This window comes from Pholcus phalangioides, unplaced genomic scaffold (genome assembly GCF_987345545.1).
Source record: "Pholcus phalangioides strain wild (caught in Gottingen) unplaced genomic scaffold, Ppha-v1.0 ptg000015l_1, whole genome shotgun sequence".
Taxonomy (NCBI): Eukaryota; Metazoa; Arthropoda; class Arachnida; order Araneae; family Pholcidae; genus Pholcus; species Pholcus phalangioides.
Window position 1 is genome coordinate 18,224,032 of NW_028301608.1, and position 25,421 is coordinate 18,249,452.

The 25,421-nt window shown below is 35.3% G+C and overlaps 1 protein-coding gene and 1 pseudogene across 2 annotated transcripts; both read left to right on the forward strand.

Annotated features, from left to right (window-relative positions):
* Positions 1-4,178: 4,178 nt before the first annotated feature.
* LOC149075592 (sulfotransferase ssu-1-like) lies at positions 4,179-5,049 on the forward strand (annotated as a pseudogene).
* A 1,040-nt stretch (positions 5,050-6,089) lies between these two features.
* Positions 6,090-23,625, forward strand: LOC149075593 (sulfotransferase ssu-1-like). 2 transcript variants are annotated; one of them, XM_089243086.1, is made up of 5 exons: positions 6,090-6,228; positions 14,104-14,410; positions 16,352-16,672; positions 19,213-19,429; positions 23,157-23,625. In XM_089243086.1, exons 2-5 carry the CDS (start codon positions 14,105-14,107, stop codon positions 23,273-23,275), a joined length of 963 nt encoding a protein of 320 aa, XP_089099212.1. In that variant the 5' UTR covers positions 6,090-6,228; position 14,104; the 3' UTR covers positions 23,276-23,625. The 2 variants fall into 2 exon arrangements, with proteins under 2 accessions (XP_089099212.1, XP_089099213.1); XM_089243087.1 differs by lacking the exon at positions 6,090-6,228 and adding an exon at positions 9,890-10,185.
* Positions 23,626-25,421: the final 1,796 nt, after the last annotated feature.

Genomic DNA, 25,421 nt, shown 5'->3' on the forward strand with positions numbered 1-25,421 from the left:
CCAAAATACAGGTGACAGATTCTCAAATTATACTTCTTCTACAATTAAACTGGACACAATCCCCTGTCTGTTGCTAGAATAGACAATTTTCCAGGGGTTGAGTGGTTGTGCATTAAATAATGTACGTGTTTATCTACTTCTGTATGTGAAATTAGTGCTTCATCTATATTTAAATTGTGACTTCAGTACCATTGAATATTTGTATCGTTGTAGGCTATATGACTGTCAGTGGCAGGACTTTTTTAGCAGAGGATCGGCTCGCATTCGTGTTTCGACGTTAGGAACTATCGATACTTTTTTTTGCTTTCGTTATATTTTAAAATCAGCAACGGACACATTGCTGCTTTGTTGTTGCCACGAGTGCCTCACTACTAAACTATGACTCTACTTGATAATAAGGTTGATTTCATAGGGATGCCTTTCACTATTGTATGCAGATATAAAGTGGTTCCAATCGTTCACTTGAAGGCATATCAACAAATTTTACATCTGCACGACAAAGAGAGAAATTTTCATACTGTGATTGGTCGCAGTGAGTGACGCAGATAATGTCATCAAACTGGTTGAGATGTAGTGATACACGTTCATAAGCCGTGTTTTCCTTCATTTACGCGATGAAATTCTGAATCACACTTTCTGTGAACATGGGGTGGGGAGGGGGGAGGGATACGCTCAGGCAGTTTGTGAGTGGCATCTCAGGTTCGAGGGAAGAATATTACTCTTTTTCGAACTGGAAGATCAAAACCTGCGCACGTTGATGCTTCCTTTACGGTGATAATCGACATCATGCAATAACTTATTGAATAAAATAATCAATAAATCTAATTAAAATTTAAAAGGCCTCTGAAACTAATAACATTGATTATAGTAACGGGTTATTATCATTTGGAGGAAGGGTTATAATTAATCTCATTGAAAAACAAAAAAACTATTATCAGTTTCATAAAAGAACAAGTTAATGCTCACATCGTTTCAATAAGAAACGTTGTAATAATTTGAAAAAAAAATTCGAATGTTATTTCTTAATATATAACTTTATTATCGCTCTTTTCATCGAATGGTCAATTACTGAATAACCATTATGTATATTACTCCATGTAGTAGACTGATGTTGTGATTCATATTAATGTTCATGTTCTGGAGAACTTCATCAGACTTGCTCCAGACACTTTGAAACAATTCCGTAATTGCAAAGATGTTGCGCTCTCAAAGCCAAGTCCTTATCAGGAAATTCCAGTTCCTGCGATGAGTTTAGTTTCAAATACTAGCACACAATAGAGCTCTGAATCTGAGAATCGACTGGCTATTAGTTAGTGAATTCTCATTGTGTTCCGACACGTTTCAACAAGTCCGAATCTCGACGCATGTCCCTCACTCATTTATCCACTTACAGGTGAAGACGGGGATGCCGTTTGCAACAGTAAATTCCCTTGTTCTCCTATTAATCGTTTCTATCCTGATGGTATTCTATGGGCTATTGAAACTGTTATTGGACAGTAATGTGATCAATTATTTTATCCTGTTATCGTAAATTTATAGTTTCCTCACATAGAAAGAACACAAACTAACTACTGTAGATGTGACAGTTACTAATGATGAAAATGACATCGACCTCACCTTGTTAATAAATTTATTTTATATGTAGGCCTATTCATTGAAAGTGCAATATACTAATGAGACCAATAATTAAATCACCCAGTTCTGAATGATTTAGATTTTCTGGTGTGGCATTTTATATTGGGCAATGACATTAATTGAGTACTATTATCTGTTTTACTATTGTCACTGGTATTATTTTCAACGAGTATCTACTGGCTGAATTTAAAAGTTGTCATTGTTTGAAAAGCAGTCTTATTTTCAGCATTTACAGTCATCAATAAAGTCGATATGCAATCCTATGATCATCGTGATGGACTCGCGTTGCCATGATTCGAACCCAGTGACGACATAGTGGTTGTCGGCTGAAGTTGGTTTTCTCTGTGGTTTACCTTCTGTAAAGCGAGAATGCAAACCGAACTCTCAATTATAAAAAAAAAAAATAATAAACTGTACAAAGAGGGGGCAATCACTCCTTCAACATCTACATAAATTAAATACAAATACAACGCCACAACAGGCAAAATGTCCAACGAGAAAAATATGCCCAAGAGAAAAGGATGCCCATAACAAATATGGATGTCATATATTTCAAAAATACAACAACCCAATTGAAATCAAAACGCAATCCAAAAATTATAAACAATATATACTCATGATACAATGTCAATAAAGAATATTATGGTTGTCTTATTCTAAGTATGGATAGCTTCTCGATTTACCCCAACATGTTTATCGTATTTCTTTCTAAACGTGTCAATTCTGTTGCAATTTACTACCTCCGGGGGTAAGCTATTCCATTTATTAACAACCCTATTACAGAAAAAATTCCTGCCTGCTGAGTTGTTTACTTCCAAATTCGGAAAACAGACTACAACACTTCTTAAACATAATCACTAACGTAATCTTGAACGTAATAATCATTGTTCGGAGACACACTTAACCTAAGTTATAGAACACACATACGCACACATCCTGACATATATATTTGTTAAGATGTTTTGATTAGATCCCACATATTATCACTGTAAATCAACATGGATTTATTGACAAAATATATCCACAGTCATATTAATCTTTTGCGCATCAATAGTAAAATTACCGACCAACTCAATAGTAGAAACGATGTGATTTATACAGATTTTTCCAAAGCCTTTGACATTCTGTATCACGACATATTGGCTAACAAGTTTAGAATAATTGGTTTCAGTGGAAATTATTTTCATTGCTTATCTCTTACGCCTCAAATAGATTATTGCACATTTCTGTGTGATCAGCATTGAGTGATGGATTCAATCCTACATCTAGTCCCCTCTTATTTGTCACTTTTATAAATTATTTAGTTATGGAATTGAAAAATAGTTTGTTGTTTTCTGATGACTTGAATATTTTTGGCCATATTCATGATAGTGATTTTTCTCTGATTATTCAGACTGATCTCTGTGTGCTTTATGACTGGTGTGTTATCATGAAATGTTTATATTTCAATCTAACGAAGTGTTTTGTCATTAGCTCTTTTCTAACAAGAAAAGGCCTCTTTTATTTTTATATCATATTGGTGGCATTATTTTCAATAGAAGGAACTTTTTGTAAATGACCTTGACATTGTCTATACTAATAATTTTAGTTTTTCAGTGCATAAACATATAAATGATATTTATGCTGATTCCTTTGAGAAACTAGGTTATATAAAGAGAAACAAATTATAGAAATATCGATAGTCTCTCTTTGTTTTATTCAATGCTTTGATAAGATCACAAATGACATAAGCTGCTGTTGTTTGGAACATTTTTTTAGCAATCATATAAGTAACATTGAATCAGTCCAAAATAATTTGTAGCTTTTGTTCATTTTGAAACAGGTAGGAGTAGCAAAATGCTATCTCCGCTACATATCTCAGAAATGTTTTCAAGATCCAGTCTTCAACAGAGATGTGATTGTTTATTGTTGTTCACTAATAGAATTGATTGTGTTTTTATCCTTTCCGGCGTCAATTTTTTGTTGCGGCAATATAACATACGCTCATCCAAGCTGTTTGTCAGAAAGTATTTCAGAATAGACATATGGCAGTATTGCGCAATTGAGAAATTTTGTAAAATGCATAATGATATGCCTTGTAATTTTGACATTTTTAATTCATCTACACAAATTAATAGTTTTATTCAGCAATGAGTCACCGTTATTTAATGCATTTTTTTCTCAATTTTCATTTCATTCTCAATTCATTTGCAACCCCTATTCTTATTTGACTGATTGTTTGCATTTCACATCTGTAATTGGGATTTCTAGTTTCATCCTGTAGTATGTGTATACACGACATGCAAATAAACAAATTCGTTAGAACAGCCGAAAAGGAATAATTACGAGGTGCATTTCACGGTGTAGTAACAGCCATGATTGCGGCACAAATTATGTAAATATTTTAGATAATTTTCCGAATAATATCTATCAAATCAAATAGCTACGAGTCAAATTAAATTTAGTTTTCAAAATGATAAAGTTATTGTTGATAATGATAATGTGTGATACATCCCTCTTAATTTTTTCTAACCAGAATGAGGATTCATCAGAAGACCGGACGCAACATGCCTTGGTATCAAGATGTTGATGGCTTTCTCTTACCGGGTTTATTTTCAGTAGAGAAAAACCAATCGGCAATAAACTACAAGCCACGACCAGATGATCTTTTTATTGCCACACACACGAAGTGTGTAAACACTTGGGTGAAAAATATAATTTCGTGCATCCTGAGAAATGAGAGACCATGTCCGAGCCCAAAGACTTCTTCAAAAGTTCTTCTTGGAAATGAATGTAGCCGAAGAAGCGGAAAAGATGGAAAGACCTGGATGCCTCAAGGTACATTTATACATAAAATTATACTGTCTAAATTGTTGCGAATATCCCCTCGCATATCCTTGTCAATTTATGAATTAAATCAGCCCCATTTCCTTGTCGAATTTAGAAAATCAGAAATAATTGCTGGCTATAATGCTCAGAATTTTGATTTACTAGAGCTTTTACCTGTTTCGTTATCTCTATGTCGATGAAAGTTCAACAAGTTACTAAAATGTCGACGTACCTACTTATGAATGTTCGCTCTTCCAGGTTCATCTACTTTTCAAACTGACACCGTACTCTCCTGAAGCAAAATATATCTTCGTGACTCGTAATCCCAAGACTGCGTCGTTTCATTTTATTACCACACGAAAAATCCCGGATTTGATTTCGGAGAAGGTACGTTCGATGACTTTTTCGAGCTTTTTCGTAAGTGGAGAGACTGATTTCGTTGATTACTTTGACACTCTACTCTCATGGCACGAGTGAAGGGGCGATCCGAACGTGATCTTTCTCACGTACGAGGATATCAGAAAGGATACTGAAGCGAACGTCATGAAGATTGCTGAATTCATCGACATCAAGTACAAAGTAAATTTTGAATCCATCTTGCATTAACCCTTAACTGGCACGCGGTGGGGTCATTTTGACCCCACGCATTCTTCATCTTGCCACCTTTTGAGGAAAGAAAGGCATCTGGACCATCTTATTTTCTTGTAACACAAACTCAGTTACACAAACAACAAAAAACGTTAATCACTCCTGGTTAAACAACTTCCAAAGATAGAGAGACTCAGAGAGAAATTAAAAGAAAGAAGTCATCTCTCTCAAGAAATTGTTTAAAACGTATACATTTGAACTGATATAAAAATGGTAGAGTTCCGAGTCTTAACAAAAAAAAAGCACATTCTCATATTCCCCCCCCCCCCCTAAAAAATCAAATGCCGTCTTATGGTTCGTGGGCCCGGCGTTGGGAATCACCGGTGTAACCGCGTATCGTGATCAGTCTATTTCTTCCCGTTTTTCATTCAGGTGTTGTCGGTGATTGGAGGAATCATCTTTGAGCTGATTAAAATGGCAGACTCGAAGCTAAATTCAAAGAAAGGACGAGAGAGATAGACATTTCATAACACATGTTGTTTTACGAACCACTTACGACCAACTACGATTCTCAGCAAAATCATTTGAAATAAAGTTGTGTTGTTCAACTTTTTACAACTACGGACCGGTGAAAGTACTTGGACAATTACTCTCTGTGACCAGTAAAAATGGGAAAAATTATTTAAGAACCAGCAAAAAAACAAATATGTCTCCTATTTTGAAGTGAATATGGTAAATGCTTGAATTTACTTCATAGTGAGTGCTTTAAATTATGTAACTGCTATACGATTTTCGTAACTGCTATACGAATCCACTACGATTTTATGTCTCACGGTATGGATATGTTTTATTTTATTTATCTCTGCATCGTGGTTTTCCTGACAGTTGTGATAATACAAAAGTGTGTTTTCCCTCTCTTCTTATCGTTATCAATATCCTGAACAGGATTCGTATAATTTTATCAAAACCTAATCTTTATTTCTAAAGAGTGTGTAAGAAAAACCTTTTTGTTGTGAATGGGACTTTGAAATGATATCATCAATCTTGATAACCGATAGCTTGGAAATAAACATTGTGGTGATAGCGTTCCTATCGAAGACCACACAATCTCATATATTCTTCACAAACCAACACGCAGAATTTTAGCTGTAAAAAAACAGGTTTTTAGGTTCTTATTAGTCCTGACGTCTTGTAAAGGTATTTATTTGTTGGTTCTATTTACTCCTTTCTCAAGTGATTCATAATTTTCGTCGTACTTTGATTGATTAATGAGATTTGATCACAGATTGAATTCCGTTACTTTTCTTTTTTTCACATTATATTCGATGGATTGCGTAGAGCGTGTTCGGGATACGAGTGACAAAAAAGAAAAACTCAAACATTCGCTCGTTTTGTAAAGAAAACCGTGGAGAAAATTTAATTTGATGGCTAGAATGAAAAAATCATCACGAATGAATTAATGCTACCCACGAGAAAAATCGTTCTTAATATTCGGATTAATTCAGACCAATGTTTGCTTTACGGTTATGAACTTTAGATATAATATACAGCGCATCCCGCTTATAACATTCCCACTTAAAATGTTTTCTTGTTTTGTACGACTGATTTATTTACTCCCAAATGTTATTAATACTCATTGAGATTTCCCGTTTAAAAAAAGCGTTTACTCGAGTACAAGGTTTTTCCATGACGGTATTTTCTTTTTTGAAAAATTTTATAAGCGGGATTGACTGACTGTAATTCCAGAATTGATTAGAAGTTAGAATAGTTTGACATGTAGGATAATCAATATTTTTTTGGAAGCGTTGAGTTTATGATTGAAATCGGAAAGTATTTCATAATGTTTTGCCTTTTTCAGTTGGTCGGTGATTTTTTTCTTTTCAACTCCTCCTACAGAGGTTACACGTCTGTGTCACTTGGAATAACAAACTTTGATCAACTTGCACGTGCGTATTTCGTTTTTATCAATCCACGAGAAACAGGAAACTTGAAATATTATTACGACTCATTCTCTCACAGAAAATAGCGCTACCGATCATATCGGTTAAGACCAAATATTTTCGGAGCTGACACCTATGGGGAACTTGGCAACTGATCAAGTTTGGAGAAAACATATTTAAGTTTAAATAAGTCTACAGCAATATCAACAAATATGCTCGACGGCTTAAACAGTAACTATACTGGGGTGAAAACTTAATCACCCTTGCTGAATTTCACTGGTGAACCGTTGATCCTGGAGGCACACTTTCCCATTGAAAAACTATCCAAATAACATGTAGAAATCAGATACGTCATTCATGTTGCATGGGGTTTCTGGGGAAAGAGGGTGTAGTTATTAAAATAAAATAAAAATATATAGATTTTTATTTCAGCACTTTTTCGTCGAAAATATAAATCGTTGTGTTGCTCTGTTTCTTCTAAGGAATACAAAAAAAAAACCTTCCACGTCTCTAAGAGAAAATATCACTGAGATAATTCGCTTTTCAAAAATCGGAGGGAATTTGTAAAGGAACAGCAAAGACTAACCGACAACGATTCTTGCCCTTATTTATGCTGTTGTTCTTTCCCAACTTTGCTATGTTGTTCGAATTCGAATATATCAGCGAATATTGCACTTAGAAACGTGGTTTTTTGTTGGCCTCAAGAGAGACAAGGCAACAATTTTCGTATTGGGTTTTTCCCGGACAGGGAATCCATATGAAAAGTTAACTTTTTATATTAATTAGAATGCAAACACTAAAATACACATGACGTATATACAAAGTACATAGTAGACAGGGATATGACATTTTACTGGCGATCCAAAAGGTATAGTTCCAATTTGAAAAAACAAATCCAAATAACGTTTTGTTCTCAGATATGTCATTCCATGCCTCAAGGAGTTGTATAGTTATTAAAATATAAATAAAAATAACTTTTTGTACGTTCCCCATGTGCCCCAGAACCCAATTGAAAAAGTGTTGCCCTGTCCCTGCGCATGAAAAATTTCCATGTTTTCCAAGTGCAATATTCACTGACATATTGGAATTCGAAACCGGAGCAAATTCAGGATAAACAGATATAAATTCTGAAAAACTGTTTTACCCGCGTTTAGTGCAGTTTTTTCCCCACGAATTTCTTCCTCTTTAGAACTCGAATATCTCGGTGGATATGCATTTAGAAATGTGGAAGTTTAGTTGGCATGAGGAGGGACAGGATAACAACTTTCTAATTGGATTTTGGGCACAGCGGGACTGTATAAAAAAATTATTTTTTTATTTTAATAACCATACAACCCCTTGCAACATGAATGACATATCTGAATACTAGTACATCTAGTATATCAGAAGTCTCCCTAATTGACAAAAATTTTCATACTCAGTTCACAATCCTCATCGGGCCGTAATAGCCACTATGGTCCACGTCATTTGGAAACTTTTTCCTTAGTAGAAAAGTATACCAGCAAGATAAGCGGTTTGCCAGTAAAATGCAGCAAGGGAAATTAAATAATCACCCTATGCTTGCGATGCGATCTATAAAAGTCTTCCATTTATTTTAGCACATTTTGGCACACGATTTCCATCATATACCAAACACATCCCTCGTATCCCAAATGAAACTTATACCATCATTTATAACAACTTCAAAGAGCATAGCCACAGATTCCGTGTCTTCAAGCTCTGTATAAAAATACCGACCGATTTCACTGATTATTTTAAATCACGAGAGAAGAGAGTCTTCCATTACTTCCGTAATTCAAGTGTTTTGAATTACGTTCGCACATCTCAAAAAGGACACCATGGATGTCACCGAATTCCTATTGTTGACGAAATAAATTCCGAGCGTTTGTTTCAATAATTGCATTCACAGACATTGCTTGACTCACATTAAAAATTAATCTTTAGTTTGGAGTTCATTTTGTAATGTATATTCAAATACAAATACAACGCCACAACAGGCAAATTGCCCAACGAGGTGGCTTACTTAAGAACATCATGGATCCCCGAGCCATTTTTTGGAGGCCCTACCTACTACTGCTACACCACACATGCACATTAACATAAAAATTGTAGTAATGTTTAACATAAAAATTGTAGTAATGTTTAACATAAAAATTGTAGTAATGTTTAACATAAAAATTGTAGTAATGTTTAACATAAAAATTGTAGTAATGTTTAACATAAAAATTGTAGTAATGTTTAACATAAAAATTGTAGTAATGTTTAACATAAAAATTGTAGTAATGTTTAATATAAAAATTGTAGTAATGTTTAACATAAAAATTGTAGTAATGTTTAACATAAAAATTTTAGTAAAATTTAGTAATGTAAAATTTATTATAATTTTTATTGATATTAATTACTTTTAGACAACTCTTTCCAGGTCTCTTTTTTAGATCAATTGGAAACAAAATTACGATTTAACATTTTGAAACCTGTTATGTGGGAAATAAAACCCTTCTTTTCCGATTCTATACGTCTCGCCCGACCGAACGAGATACATGGTCATCATACTTAAAATGGGAATTTTTTCGGATATAATTAATGATCAGTTAATCGGTTACTGTTATCACAAACTCACAAACCCCTAGTCCTAATGTTATTACAGTAGTATGACGTGCATTGTTATATACTGGGCATATGTATATATATATCGACATTTTTCAACACTTCAAATGATGCTATAGACGTGATTCATGGAAATGAATTGCACAAGGCATATATCGCGACTATAAAATTAGCCGGATATTTCATCAATATGCAGGGAGAATAAACGACGGAAGATTTCAATTCGGAGAAAAGGAAGTATTGTTTTTTTTGTTTTACCACGTGATGATGACTTACGTCAGTTATGAAGGTCATCGCATCATACATAAGCTGTGTGTGATTTTCTTCTCGTATCCCTGTCAGTGATTTTAACAATTGTCTGTTCTGCTCTTATCACATGTGAATCGTCATTTCCTACATTTTTTTTAATAAGAGCTAACAAAAGCACCGAGAGGGGTGTCTAGTACTATTATTATATCACAAGGATAAGTAAAATAGAAAATATTTGAACTTCTTTTTCTGTGTCAGTGGAAATTTTGTTCATCTTCACCAAGTATCAAGCCATAGTTTTGTAAGATATCCAGTTTCCCCTATACTGTTCTCATTCATTTGTTCATCAAACTTTCAGGTAATTTGCAATCATTATAATTTACTTTTATTTGCATGATTAAATTATTTTTTGAAATGTTTACTTTTTTTACGTGTTTTTGCATTCGATTCGATGTATTGATATCAACGAATTCAGGACTTGTCACAGATAAGTAACTACTAGGGTTTTTTCTTCCTCACGGCATGCCTCTGTAGGCCGCCTGTCAAAATAGGCTTTGACTGACAGGTATACCATACAAAATGTCACACATTTCCAACTAATTTGATAGACAATAAATGCAACAGAAAATAGCAAACGGAAGTTTGAAAATCGTGGTGTGCATTTCGGCACACAATGTATGCGTTCTCAAAGAAATCTCAAAGCATTCCATCAAACCAAGCTGTACCCCCCCACCCTCGTTCACAGGTTGCTCAGATGATATTGCTGATCAAGCCAGACGTGAAGATTATAAAAATTAGCACAAACTTCTTTTTAATAATATTTCTAAACTTTTCTTAATACTCTAACAGTTATAACCCGTCGAGAAGTAAATGGCAGCCCAATATTTATGGAGACCTCAGATCAACTAGATCATGTAGTTGCTCTAACTTCTGTGTAAATACTTAAGTGCCATGATAAAATTGTCCATGTTTCGTACACTACCATCGTAAACGCGTGTTACTTTGGCCTACTTTTATGAAATGTTTTGTTTAATCTTATACTAGAAAATAAAAAAATAATGGATAACCCGAGGTTTAAGGTAATTTTTAGATAATTCAAAATTTTCCTCTAAAAGACTGTGATATAAAAAATTCACCTATATAATTTTCATGAAATTTATTTATTTTTATTTTGAGACGAAGTAGCCCTTAAGTTAAGCTCACTTCTCCCCACATCAAATATTCTTATTTTAAAACACCGTAAAACGTGTTTGAAGCAATGGAACCCATTAGGTTTTGAAGAAATATAGTACTCTCACACATAATCAATACAAAAATTAAATTTATTTTATTTTCAGTTTTACACTAGCAATTCTTTGTCCAAAATAAAATAAAAAAAGAATGTTTACAAATCAGCAAAGCGGAAAAAAACTAAACAACAACGGTTTTACTAGAAGTCTTGAATAGGTACGGTACATAAGTATAATCCTTGTATAAATCCTTCATAAGTTTGAAAAAAAATTTCAAGTCTTGTCTATACAATATTTTTAGAAAAAAGCCCACTTTCCAGTAATATCAGGAGCTTTATATTGGATCATTTCTGCTACACTTATAACCAGCCCTGTGTGGAAAATATTTTTCCCAAGAAAAACTACAATATTTTCTTCTTACAAAGGGCTTATATTTGGTGGATTTTTCTTTCCAATGGTTCATTTTTTCCTCAATAGACTTACTGTTGGTTTTACCACTAGGGGGGTTCACGTATTACGTCATCATCGATAGGGGGGGAGGGGGTTTCCCATTTGCTGACTTTTGATGACAAGGGGGGGTTTGGATAATGCTTACGTCATCAACCACCCTTTATGAAAATATGAGTTATAGGGTTCAGAGGGACAGAGCTGATGACGAAATTTTGCTGACAAGGGGGGGGGGGGAGGGGGGGGGTCAAAAATGGCTGAAAATTTGCTTACGTAATACTTGAACGGCCCCCTACGTGTTCCCGGTTTTGGCTGAAGAATTTTCAGCTACTTAAAATATTAAATAAAATTTTAAATTTTTCTTAACTCTGTTCCAATTAATATAAAATTAATTGGAACAAAGTAAGCCGTTTTTAGAGTAAACAGTACTGTTTTTCGATCTGTTCACGTAACCATAAAACTTTGGTAGTTCACAAAAAAAGAACTGTTATGGTAATACTACATATTTTTAAATGCATTTGAACACATGCAGTTTTGTGAGAGTTTTCGGTGCAATGGAATAGACGTTTTGCAACAAGATGCACTAAATTTTTTTTAGAACACGTGAGTTTTAGTAAAACAAAATATCAATAATAGTAATGCTTAAAATACGTGTTTGAAATTTATTTATCACATTCAAAAGCAAAACCTCAGGAATACTAAATAGCCATAACTTATTTTATCTTTATCGCAGGTACCAAAATGGAAGAGTTTTGAATTTCTTCAATAAAAACTTGAATTGAAAATATTCAAATATTTTTTTTCGCAAATTTTTTATTGTAAATTTTATATTATTATTTTATTTTTGTTTTATAGTAAAAATTCTCACTGCAAGTTTTTCTTTTAACCGATACTCAGAGTTCACCTTAACTCTATCGATCACGGGCATCTAACGAGGTATCTCATTCAAATGCGAATTAAAGAAATTCATTCCAACTCTCCCTGTTTTTTTTTTTACCTCTTTCTCATCATCGCGAAGCTTTATCGTAACCCTATGAACAGAACTGGCCCCACCCCGCACGAATAATATACCTTTCTACCATACAGGCTGTCGTACATTGCATATATCTCCGCAACCGATGGATTAAAAAACATACTTTCGATCACAACGATTTCTCAAATCACGTGCAATTATGCAAAATCTCAAATTTGTTTGAGGGGTTGTACGCAATATAAATTAGAGTAAGTAAATTTTTGCACAGTGCCACTGTGCTAAAATGCAGTTATTCGCATCCCACTTTGGAAAGGCATTTGCAAAAACTTCATAGTTTTAATTATTTATCAAGATGTTAAATATGTAAAATCAGTATAATTTGGCACCTTACCACAATGTTGGCAAGTGTCTATTGGTTCAGAAGTTGTCATTTTTAGGGACTGTACACAAATACTGTAGAAGGAAATGATCCATCTTATATTTTTACTAACAATATTATATTTTCAACTTTTTACAATACCCGGTGCTGCCCGGGTTTGTGGGAGTATTGAAAAAGTGACGAAACATTATAAATGCATGAACTATTGTACATAATACTTTGCAGCCTTAAAGAAATGCCGCTGTGGAGGTCGAGTGATCATGGTGACGGACTCGCGTCGCGAGGTCTCGGGTTCGCCACAGCGGTGGTCGAATGAAGTTGGTTTTCTGGGGTTCCCAACTTCAAGGAGCGAATTCGAGCCGATCTCGTCTTTATAAAGTCTCGCCACAGAGAGCAACAGACCTACAAACAGTACAAATATGTAATTCAATCATAACACATCACTCACTTCGCTTCCGAAATATAGATGGCGACACTGAAAAATCAAAAACAACACTACATACTCACTCAGACTGTTAGGTACACACACAGTTACACTTTCGGTACAACTCACTAGGTAGTAAATCGCCCATAGAAGATGATAGATTTGAGTTGTACTCAGTTTGAAAGAAAGAAAGCCTTAAAGAAGTGAAAAACAATTGTAAAGGCATATACTGTCAGACATATACATGTCTGAAACGCATTGCTAGAGAACCACGGCAACCAAAGTAAATATTCCGAAAGTGATTGTGGAGGCCCACGAACCATTGTTGTCCGACAACATTTTGCCCATTTCGAGCGTTTGCCCAACTGTGATGAACTTTTAAAGTAGCCTATTGTTCAAATCGGGTCCCGTTTGGTATATAATAAAAATTTGGCGACGGTAGATCTAGCATTGTAGATTTGTATAGAGAACACACACACACAGAGAGAGAGAGGGGGGGGAAAGGATCAATTTTATATATATTTAGAGATTGCAATATTACAATTATATTACATTCGACAAAATGTAGAAAATCGGAAACTAATATTTTTGCACTTCTGTTTCTAACATGCGAACAAATAGGCCAGCTTTATACGTCCATACTTCAGATACACATCATCCAAATTTGTTGCCAAAAGCCCTTACTTGAAGGGGTTAAACATTTGTTACCTTGTTTGTCATACAATATATGTTTTAGAGTTCGTTAGTGAATGCATTACTAGTGATTATCTTAATGATATTTTTATGTGAATGACAAATACACACTTCTTTCATTTCTCTCTAAGAATGCGAGTGCACGAGAAAACAGGACGGCAGATACCCTTCTATCAAGATGTGGATGGCTTTCGATTGCCGGGCTTATTTTCTCCAGAGGCATACCGTTCAGCTCTTAAATACAAACCCAGGCCAAGTGATTTATTTATCGCTACCTTTCCGAAATGTGGTACGACATGGGTGCAAACCATAGTCACCAGCATTCTGAACAAAGGTGAACCTCTCATAGATTGTATAGAATTCTTCAAACAAACCCCGTTTCTGGAAATGACAGGGGCCGAGGTTGCCGAAAAACCGGAGAGACCGGGAAGCATCAAGGTACACGATGGAACTACTTTTCTATTCAGTTTTTAACTGGTTTCATAGAAGAAAAACTCTAATTTTTTAAAGATAGGTTAGATCAGGGAGCACCGACGCAAGGCTCGCGGGGCCAAATGTGGCCCTCGGAGCTTTTCACCGGGGCCCATCGAACCTTTTTATGGAAATGTTGATAAAGACTGCGAGGCGATTGAATAAAAAAAAACAAATCTCGATGTGTGGAGCTCTCGTTCCACTATTATTAATGCTGTACGTGTGATACATTACCTGGGCTGGGTGAACAAGACGGAGCGGAGAGCCTAAGCAATATTTTGGGACATAAATTTCATTATCTCTGGGGGGGGGGGGCGTTGGAATCGACGTGAATAAGTACACAATTTACATATACATTTGAAACCCCCCGCCCTCCTTTGACAAAAGAAATCAATTCGCTATCAGTAATCAGTGACAGAAATAAATTCGGAATTATTGAAAGACAGATTAACTACGGACACAGAAATAGTTTCAGAATTAAGCCCGAATTATACAGTATAAAAGTTTTTGAAATGTCAAAAAAACTTGAAAAATGCTACCGATAAGCGTATTTGATACATTCGAGTGAATGAAACCTATTGGTTGTTTTTTTTCCAAGTTTTATAAAAGATCTTCGATCAAACTTTTATAGTTTAATCCCAGAATTAGTGACAGGAAAGTTCAGAATTAGGGGCAGAAATTATTTCAGTATCAGTGACAACAATTACTTCGCAATCTGTGAAAAACTCATTTCAGAATTAGAGAGAGAAATAGCTTCAGAATTATAGTGAATAAATAATATCAGAATTAAAATTAAAGAATTAATATCAATTAATGAAAGAAATAATATCAATTAATGAAAGAAATAATATCAGAATCAATGAAAGAAATAATATCAGAATCAATGAAAGAAATAATATCAGAATCAATGAAAGAAATAATGTCAGATAATGAAAGAAATAATATCAGAATTAATGAAAGAAATAATGTCAGATAATGAAAGAAATAATGTCAGATAATGAAAGAAATAATGTCAGATAATGAAAGAAATAATGTCAGATAATGAAAGAAATAATGTCAGATAATGAAAGAAATAATATCAGAATTAATGAAAGAAATAATATCAGAATTAATGAAAGAAATAATATCAGAATTAATGAAAGAAATAATATCAGAATTAATGAAAGAAATAATATCAGAATTAATGAAAGAAATAATATTAGAGTTAATGAAAAAAATAGCAATTAATGAAAGAAATACTGTCAGAATTAACGAAAGAAATATTATCAATTAATGAAAGAAATAATATCAGAATTATTTGATCAGTTTTGTCGCACCACGGTCATTTTCTGCGCACAAGGGCTAATTAGACGGGGACCTACAATTTATTGCAGCAGATTCCGAACGGCAGGCGTATTTTTTTATGCTCATCGAGAGGTTGGTGCGCTAACCCCTCGTTGGGGGACGCCCTGTGTTAGAAATGTTTTCCTGTGGTTACGTCATCATTTCTGTTGTACCCCTGTGTCAGGAAAGTTTTCGGACAAGGACGAACCGGGTATCGCCAAATACAAGTTGTCAATTATTCTTGCCCCCCCCCCCTTTTTTTTACTCGGGAATATGTCTGGCCATTTCACTAGGATGCCACTGTATTACATGAAGTCCTCGTGAATACGGGGATTCTATGTTACAATTATTATTACACCACAATATGAATGTGGCCCTGGGACTTCTTTAGGAGTTGCAATTTGGGTAGCAATGTCTGAAAGGTTGAAGGACCCTCGACTGAGATGTTTCAATGAGATTAAGTCGATAACGCTAAAATCTCGAGTAAAGATTTATCGATCGAATAATATGTACTTTCCATCAATCTGAATTCAGTGCGATATCGTTTCATTAACTTGAATTAATTTTACGTTGAATCTTTAATAGGTTCATCTGCCTTTCAATTTGACTCCATATTCTCCGGAAGCGAAGTATATCTTCGTTTCCCGCAATCCCAAGGACTGCCTCGTCTCCTTCTATTATCACACGAGAAATCCCATGTACGATTTCAAGGATGGTTCTTTTGATGACTACTTCGAGATCTTCATCAATGGCGAGAATGATTTCGGCGATTACTTCGATACTCTACTCTCGTGGTACGAACACAGAAACGATCCCAACGTTTTGATGCTCAAATACGAGGACCTTAAAAAGGACATCGAGGAAAATATAATGAAGATCGCGGAATTCATTGGCGCCGAATACAAGGTACATGGGTCGAGCTTTCTGTTTTGTAATGCAATTCGTAGATATAAAACTATTTGTTTTTCAATATAATGGACGACGATATACAGTACGATACAGGGTGTTTATAAATAAAGTGACACTACTCAGACGTACGTATTCATTAAGAGGTATTTTGATGAAACTTGGTTTATAGAATAGACCAAGGCGGAAGAGAAAGATTCAATGAAAGAATAGTTCGATTTTTGACCACCAGGTGAAAAAGCGACGCCTTTTTACCACAGTTATATTTTTCCCATGGTCCAAATAACGTAGTTGTTTATATGAAAGGCGCCCACCACAACGAACGCTACATATGTTGAAATTGCTTCAGTATAAATAAACTCACACTTCTCAGCCTACTTATACTGACACTACTCCGACCTAAGTAGCGCTAGTTTAGTGGATGCATTTCATTGGAACTTGGTGTATAGCCTACGTTATTTGGACCATAGGAAAAAGATAACAACGATAAAAAAAGCACATTTTTTCAGTAAGTGGTCAAAAATTGAACTAGTTTTCCACAGAATTTTTTCTTCCCATGGTCTACATACCGAATTCTACCAAAATACCTGCATCAGAATAGGCGCTACATACGTCTGAGAAGTGGCAATTTATTTATAACCACCCTGTATATATGTTACGGTGAATGTGATTAATATCCGGTGATCATGCATAATAACGACCATTTTATTTATTTATGGCATATAGTTGGCCATTCAATGCCTATGCAAGAGGACGCGGTAGATTTGTACACAATATGCTTTGTAACATTTGACAAGAAATCGGAGATCGTGGGGAGTCAACAATAGTAGAGGGGAGCTTGTTCCATTCAACTATGGTATTGGGAAAGAAACTGAATTGAAAACAACCTGTAGCGGAAAAAATAGGTTTTGATTTTTTGGGGTGGTCAAGTCTATGGGAAAAATAGAAAGGCTTAGTCAAAATACCGGACGTATTCAAATTTAAATGGCCATGAGTAATCTTGTAAAGCATGGCTAAGCGGGAGATAAGTCGGTGAGTAGCGAGTGGGGGGGAGATTAAATTCGAGTTTAAGATCGGAAACTTCACTAAAAGATGACCAGCAGTCGTGAGTAAAGGGAGCGGATTTATTTTAGATAGATTCAAGTTTGTGGATGTGGGGTAAAGGTGTGGGGGTCCCAGACCTAAGCTGCATAAGAAATTACGGGAGAAATATAAGTTTGGTAGCAGAGAAGTAGGACTTCACGGGTAGAATGTTTGAAGTTGTGGCGATAAAAGGTTTGTTGAGACATTTTTGGTAGACATAATCGATATCAAACGCAGATCCTCCTGGAGTCTGAGCTAGCGCTCCCCTTACCGACTAAACACTGATAAAGTAGCATGCTACGCGCCAACTGGAAACGTTGCAGCTTTCTTTAAATTCCAACAAATACGTCCTAGATATCTACAGTACAGGAAGATGACAATTTCGCACTTAGTCGGTAAGAGGATGGACCGCAACCTGACAATCAGAAAAAGCGCGTATTTTTGCTTCCCGTGTAATATACAAGAAACAGTTGAAAGGTAAATTCAGTGCCCGCTTTGCTAGCCAGGACAGCAAGATGACTCGGGTTCGATTTCTGGTGAGGAAAAAAAAAATCTTCCTGATGTTCATATCGGCACTAATATCCAGAAAACCTCTTTCTTTGATGAGTTGTGGGTGTGAAAAGTAATACGTCTCTATCCTACAAATGCAAAAGCCACAACAGGCAAAATGCCGAACGACGTGGTTCTTTGTTCACACTTCTTCTGACTAAATTTAATTTTTAATGATGAAATATGTTTATTTTCCGTTTCAGCGTAATCATACACAATAAAGTGATTGAATGAAGTGAAGAGAGATGAAAAATTTTCCAAAGTTAATCAAACTTACCAACTTCATTCGAAAAGTATGCATAATCAACGGTGAAAGTCATTATTGTTGTGAAATTTATAAAATTTACCAAAACGATTGTTGATGATGCATAATTTTGATTTATCACATTTACCGTAACGTGCATAATATAGAGTATGTTTCTATAATCTAAGAAAAACAGCATTTTCTTTAGTGGCAGCAGTTGTGGTGGAAGTGTGGTCATTGTGACGGGCTCGTATCTCGAGAACCCGGGCTCGAACCACACCGGCGCCGCAGTGGTGGTCAGTTGAAGTCTGTTTTTTGTGGTTCCCAACTTCGAGGCACAAGTGCAAGCTGATTTCCTAGTTAAAAAGTCTCGCCACAAAGAGCAACATGTCACAGCGGTAAAAAAATTTTCAATCATTACACTTCACTCATAGTTTAATAAATCGTTAGTAGATGACTTAGTCACTTTAACAAGCATCACACAGAAACAAAGCCACGTTAGACTCACAAGACGGACACGTACATTGCAACATGCGCCGATTTACTAGAAGTTCCGCAGAGGGACAAAATGCATGTGTGGTTTAGTAGTAGCTGCCACTCGTTCGTCTAGGAAAAAATCTACACAGTTGTGATTTTCTTTCACGTGTTTTCTTTCTTCCCTCAGGAAATGCTCGAGAAAGATCCGTCCATCATGGCCAAAATCACCGAATGCAGCAGCGTTAAATGCATGAGAGAAACATGGAAACTGAATTGGGAAGCCCTGATGTCGCTGACGAAAGAAGAAATCGAAGCGTTGGACCTACCGGACAGCCTTAAAAAACTATTTCAAAAACCAGAATTAAAAGGCGATCAGGACGACAAACAGGATTTCGTACGCAAGGGTAAAGTATCAAACCATTATGAAATGCTTCCAATATCGTTAACAAGCTGCAATTCGTTTCATCTAAGGGATTTCAAAACAGTATTGACATAGTAATGCATGCTATATGTTGTGGAGGTGAAGTTACCAATCTTCGACAAAGGGGAGTTAGGGGAAATGCCGATCTCGACCTAGAGGCAATTAATTCAATTGAATCATATTCATAGACGATGTTATGCAACGTGGAATAAAATATGATGTATATTGTATTTCAAAAAAAATTGCAGTTTTTCATGAATGCCAATGAATTTCGAGAAACCACGTCTCTCAAGGAATTGGAAAAGATTTTATTTTTAGGTAAAGTGGTCTTAACGCTAACATTAATAACATGAGAAATAAGGTATGAATGACCACAAATAACATTTTGTTACTCCAAGATGAAAAATACTGTATTTTCTTGTATATATTTTTGTTTTTTTTAACTCGGTGCCCTTCACAGTCATAAAACAGTCTTAATACTAGAACCGCGGCACTATCGTTATACCTGGAACCGCGGACTCGGTCAAATTGACCCACACTGTGAAAAAACAGTGTTTCATAGCGAAAACAGGAATTTGTTTTCGATCTCTGGGGTTTTTCCCCCCTGCTCTTATTCAATGTTGTTCAATTACATATCCATAATGGAAAATTATATTTGTTTATGAATATAAAATGAGCTTCGAAATTAGCTAAAAAAGATTTAATTCAGTAAAAATAAGATTTAGTATACATTATTTACTCTATTCAGTACAAAAATATTTTTCGGTTATCCCATAATATGACAAAGATGTAAAATAAGCACGTCAAATTAAGTATGAGAAAGTCTATAATATGATACTGCCAAATAAGTATTGATTTCTTACTGATAAGTGGAATTTATGATGAGCAGTGAGCAAATTTTTTTCTTCATTATTCTTGCACATTCATCGCATGTTCAAGTTGCACATCCCATGCAAAAAATTAACAGTTTTGTTTCCACATTTCCTGACATCAGACTCATTTATTTTTATTTATTACTCTTATTATTGTTTTCATCGCTAACGAACAGTTACATGATCAAGAGAGCACGAACGTTTCCTTTTGCGCAAGGGTAACGCGTATGATGAACGCAGCTCTTCAATATGATTTTAGACGAACTGCTTTCGATAAATAGTTCTAGCTTTCTGTGCTGCTCTACAAAATACAGGATTTTTTTATAGTGAGATCCAGGATGTTGTAGAAAACGTCTATAATGCCATCTTCCCAGAATATTTTCTGGGCATTTGATCGCTACAACAACGATCGTTACACTTTTGAATTGTAGGTTGAAATAGTTTATGTGTGTGGGGGAAGCTTTTTGGGACTACTACTGCCAATATCTACTGCCAGATGAAGCGCGCTGAATAATGAAAAGCTTATATCGTTCTTTCCTTGATAAATTGTAATTGTGGCATCATTGTTCTATACAACTGTAGTTTCACTATCTTTACTGCGTCAAATAATATTGCTCTTCGATTTCGTCTCACCGTCTCTACTAAGCTCGCATTTTTTGGCTTTTAGCATATGAGCCAGCTTCAGTGTAGTGAAAAAATTGTCGGTTGAGGCATTTCTGCCTTTGTTCTCAAATGGAGAGAGCCTTTGTTCTCAAATTATCAGAATTCCAGGTATTCAAGTTTACAAAGGGAAAAAAATATTTGGCTCTACTTGCCATTCCTCCATTGAAAAAAATAATAATCTGGTCTGACAATGAATTGGCTTTGACCTTGAAAGACCCTTATTCTTCACTATCTTCATTTAGAAATACGTTTTAGAAAAGGGTAACCGCTTTCAAGAAAGTTCTGCACCCCTTCTGTCCTATAGAATAGTACGGGTGGGTCAAAATCACCCAAACCGCGGTTCTAGGTATAAGTTCTCATAACTCAGAAACACGGAATGTGAAGATAAAAAAATTTTCGTGAATTAATATTCATATCATATTATGCAAAGTCATGAAATTTGTTTAACATTTGCTATAAGTTTCCGAGATAAATGAAAACGAAGTTTGATTTGGGTCAAATTGACCCACTCCACGGTTCTAGTGTTAAAACCACATAAAACTGAAAGCTGGCGTTGATCTTTAAACACATTTTTAAAACTTGCTTAATCCGCATTATTTCTGCAATAGTAGAAATCATTGGTTTCTCTGTAAAATGCCGCCTTTTTTCAAGAATATTTTTTTTACGATTTTGTGTGCATCTGATAAGTGGCACCTCTCCCCACCAACAACAAAAATATTAACAATAAAAAACATTCAAGAGAGAGAAATTCATTTTCTCTTATTTATACTGTACACATATCTATTATATTATACTATCCCGAAGGGAAAAGAACACTGTATCTTTCTTTCTATTATCAAACTTTGGGCAACAGCTCCTTCACCAAACACCAACTCTGGCCATATCGCTATATTGCAATTTACTGCCATTAGTGAGATGGGTTGGAAGTGAAGTCGCTGTCTATCGGTGGTCGCCTCGAGTTCATTAGGGAAAATATCTTATCTATATCCTCCCTTGGATTCGAACCCAGGACCCTGACAACAACCTTCACGATGGTAGACGAGCATCTTACCACGATACCACTCGGGCACGATTGACTGTCCACAGCAGTTGATCTGACAGGTTGAGGGGGATAAGTCATCAGGAGAGAAAAAACTTGCAAAGGTATCAGGGCTCAGCATTGTTGGAATAAGAGGGTTTTAAGGAAGATATATCTTGGACTTGCATATAGAAATGTCCTCTCCACTTGTCAATACAAGATTCATCGAAAGACTGGTTATTTGTGGAGATGAAAATTACAAGGAAGAAAATTCATCACTGGAACATAGATATATACGCTCCAGAATTGAAATATTCTATCTTCTCCCATAGCTTAGAAAGACCGGGGTTCGAGTCACGTGGGGGCAGTGATGAATTTTCTTCCTTGTAATCTTCATCTCCACAAATAACCAGTCTTTAGATACAAGAAGTCTTTAGATAACCAAGTCTAAGATACAAAATTAATCTTGTATCCTTTTTTTCAAACGTATACAGGCTCACATTTGTGTTCGATGTCAAAAAACAACAGATTAAGTGATTCAGTGAACCACTGCAACGAGCTCGTTAGGAATAAGTTATTGCGTTGTAAGAACCAACAAGAAATCCCCCATGATATCATAGTGGTTATTAGAACCCCTTTACATACTGGCTATATTGACAAACATAGGATGATTTACAGTTGAAGTTTGCACGGATAAATCTCAAAAATTGAAATTATTGTTAGCACATAGCAAATGAAAGGAAAGAGATTTCAGGGAAAAATTTATTTTGCTAAGCTGGTCTCTTCCTCTCTCTCTCTTTCTCTTCCAGCCATCCTTCCAAAAGGAATATATTTGTTTTCCTTATCAAACCGTGGGAGAAAACAAAAACATTATAGAGTTACCAATGATGAGTCTAGATAGAAGGGCGAACACAGTGAACTAACTCACTCACTCACTCACATGCACACACACTCACACACACATTTCTTCCATATACAGAGTCGAGATATCTCGTCCGTGTACGTGAAGGGGTTAAAAATATAAGGGCTGTAGTTTGTGGATGATTTCTCATCATTCTGAAGCAAATTAGTGAAACTTTTCCAAATCAGCTGGCGTTGAATATTGCTAAATTAAATAATTTGCATCTATAATATTGTTTTCATTCGTATATCATTAGGAATCGTGGGAGATTGGAGGAATCACCTGTCAGATGAACAAAATGCCAGACTGGAAGCTAAATTTAGGGAGCGCACTAAAGGAACCGAGATTGAAGAATGGTGGAAAGATTGCATGTGAATTTTTTTCAAGAGAAGAAAATTTTTACTTAAAATCATGTTTAAAACTCTAAAACTCATAAACTGAAGTTTGCGACATACCTAATGTAAAATTCATACTTCATAGTACGATGACCTATGGCCTCATATGTTCCGTCACATGAGGCTACTCATGTGATTGTTTCTTCAAAATGACAGAACGATGCATATATATAATGCTACGTTAAAACATGCATTTTGTGCCATGAGAAGATTATAAGTTGTTTCCTTGAAATATCGTCCAATATTGCCAAAATATGCCGATTGAGTTTTACGGCTAGAGTATGTCTGTAGTAGAAAAAAGTCAACTAATAAAGTTTGTGTCTCTTTTTATTGCACGGAAAAATTTCATTCCATGGCATTTAGTTAAAATGTCACCAAGATGTCGATGATTGAAATTTTAAATTCTTGTCTTTTTCGCGTGATAAAATTATTTCCCGAGATTTTTAGGATTTAAAAAAAAACGTTTGTCGAAATTAACGATAGCAATTATTACTATTCACCACACATTCAAAATGCATTTATAAAATCTAAAAACTTTACATATGCTATTATAAAAAATATAAATGGTGCTAAAAGTTTGCAAATTGTCAGTTTATAAATAATTGTCTTATAAGAAAAGTGCTAATTATTTCTTGGCATTGGATAAAATGCTATTGTACGTCCGCGATTCATTTTACGAAAAAAAAGTTGAACATATTGAATATGTGAGATAAATATTTATGTTATTTATAGTGACTACTACTATTACTTATTTACTCAACCGTACATGCAATTTGTACATATTTTTCTGTTGGATCCCTAACGAATCAGTTCATGCCGAAATGTGTGTTCCGAGTGTGTGCGCGGCCCCTGATGAAGTTAGGTAGCCAAAGTGTAGTGCTTGTTTAGTGTTGCTTGTGATATAGTTTGAACAAATATATGACAGCACTAAAAAACTATGCACAACACCAGGCACTAGAACGCACTCACACTGTTATGTACACATGCACATTTCCGGCACAACTCATTCGGTAGTAAATTGCCCGCGCCGATAGACCGGAGTGCTCGGTTTGAATGAATGAAAGCCGTTGCCATCCGTCTTCTATGAAGGTACCATCAATCCTTAATTGTTTCTTCTTAATTAGTCCAATGAATAAAAAATAAACAAGAAGAAAATCGGGGATTAGCAATAGTTTCAGGTAGGGAAATAAAGTAGGACAGTTAAGGAACAATTAGGTAGGGAGTAGCTAAGTAATAGAGAAACAAGCATTAGTTGTTTTTTTTTCATCTTCTTGTATCAGAACAACAGACGAACGCTCCTTCAATGTACCCAGCTATAATTCTAGAAGTTTCTTGGGAAAATGACATCGAAAAGCGATGGCAAACGTGTCGTTATATCCGAGGTCGTTGTGCTTTTAATCGACGTTATAGGCTAGTTTCATTTGCATTATTCTGTGTGGGAATCAGCCGAAAAGATTGGTTACAGATAAATTATCACTACAACCAGCATAATTATAACCGAGTTCGACTGCACTGAAAATATTATGAAATTAATATAAAGCATAATGCCGAAATCATTTCACTATAGGCATTTCAAATTATTTGATCAGTGAGTCAATAATTACGGAAATTAACAAAAACTAAAGTCTTAAAGTAAAAAATGCAATATACCACAATACACCTACATACCTGATAAGTAAAATGTATACAGGTTATATAATGCCAAACTCCGAAGTGCGACCGATTCGCGAATTGGTCGAGATTTTTGACCGAAGTCTAATTTTCAGAAATGATTCGGACTTAAGCCGACCAACTCGGGAAGGGGCCAGATATCCCTGACCATGTAAATTCAACGTGGACATATTTATCCCGAAAATATTCGCCAACTTGGCGATGACTTCAAATATTTTCTTTTGTCATCAGACACTGGCCAAAGATCTCCGGTCACTTCCCGAACTGGCGGACTAAAGCCCGAAATTCGATCATTGAACAGTTCCATTAACAACTAAGTTTTCCAACTTGCGAACTGGGAAATTTCGTGATTTGGCAGAAACAATTACAAAATATATCATTCACCAATTAATATAATTCCAAAAGTAATATCAATGGGGTTTTCCCGATCTCCATTATCATATTCAGTCTTCTTT

What these genes read in the sequence shown, in the direction of transcription:
- LOC149075593 (XM_089243086.1), top strand. Translation starts at nt 14,105, where the DNA reads ATGCGAGTGCACGAGAAAACAGGACGGCAGATACCCTTCTATCAAGAT. An exon ending in AGAGACCGGGAAGCATCAAG is followed by an intron (nt 14,411 to 16,351) that starts GTACACGATGGA and finishes AATCTTTAATAG; the next exon opens with GTTCATCTGCCTTTCAATTT. An exon ending in TCATTGGCGCCGAATACAAG is followed by an intron (nt 16,673 to 19,212) that starts GTACATGGGTCG and finishes TTCTTCCCTCAG; the next exon opens with GAAATGCTCGAGAAAGATCC.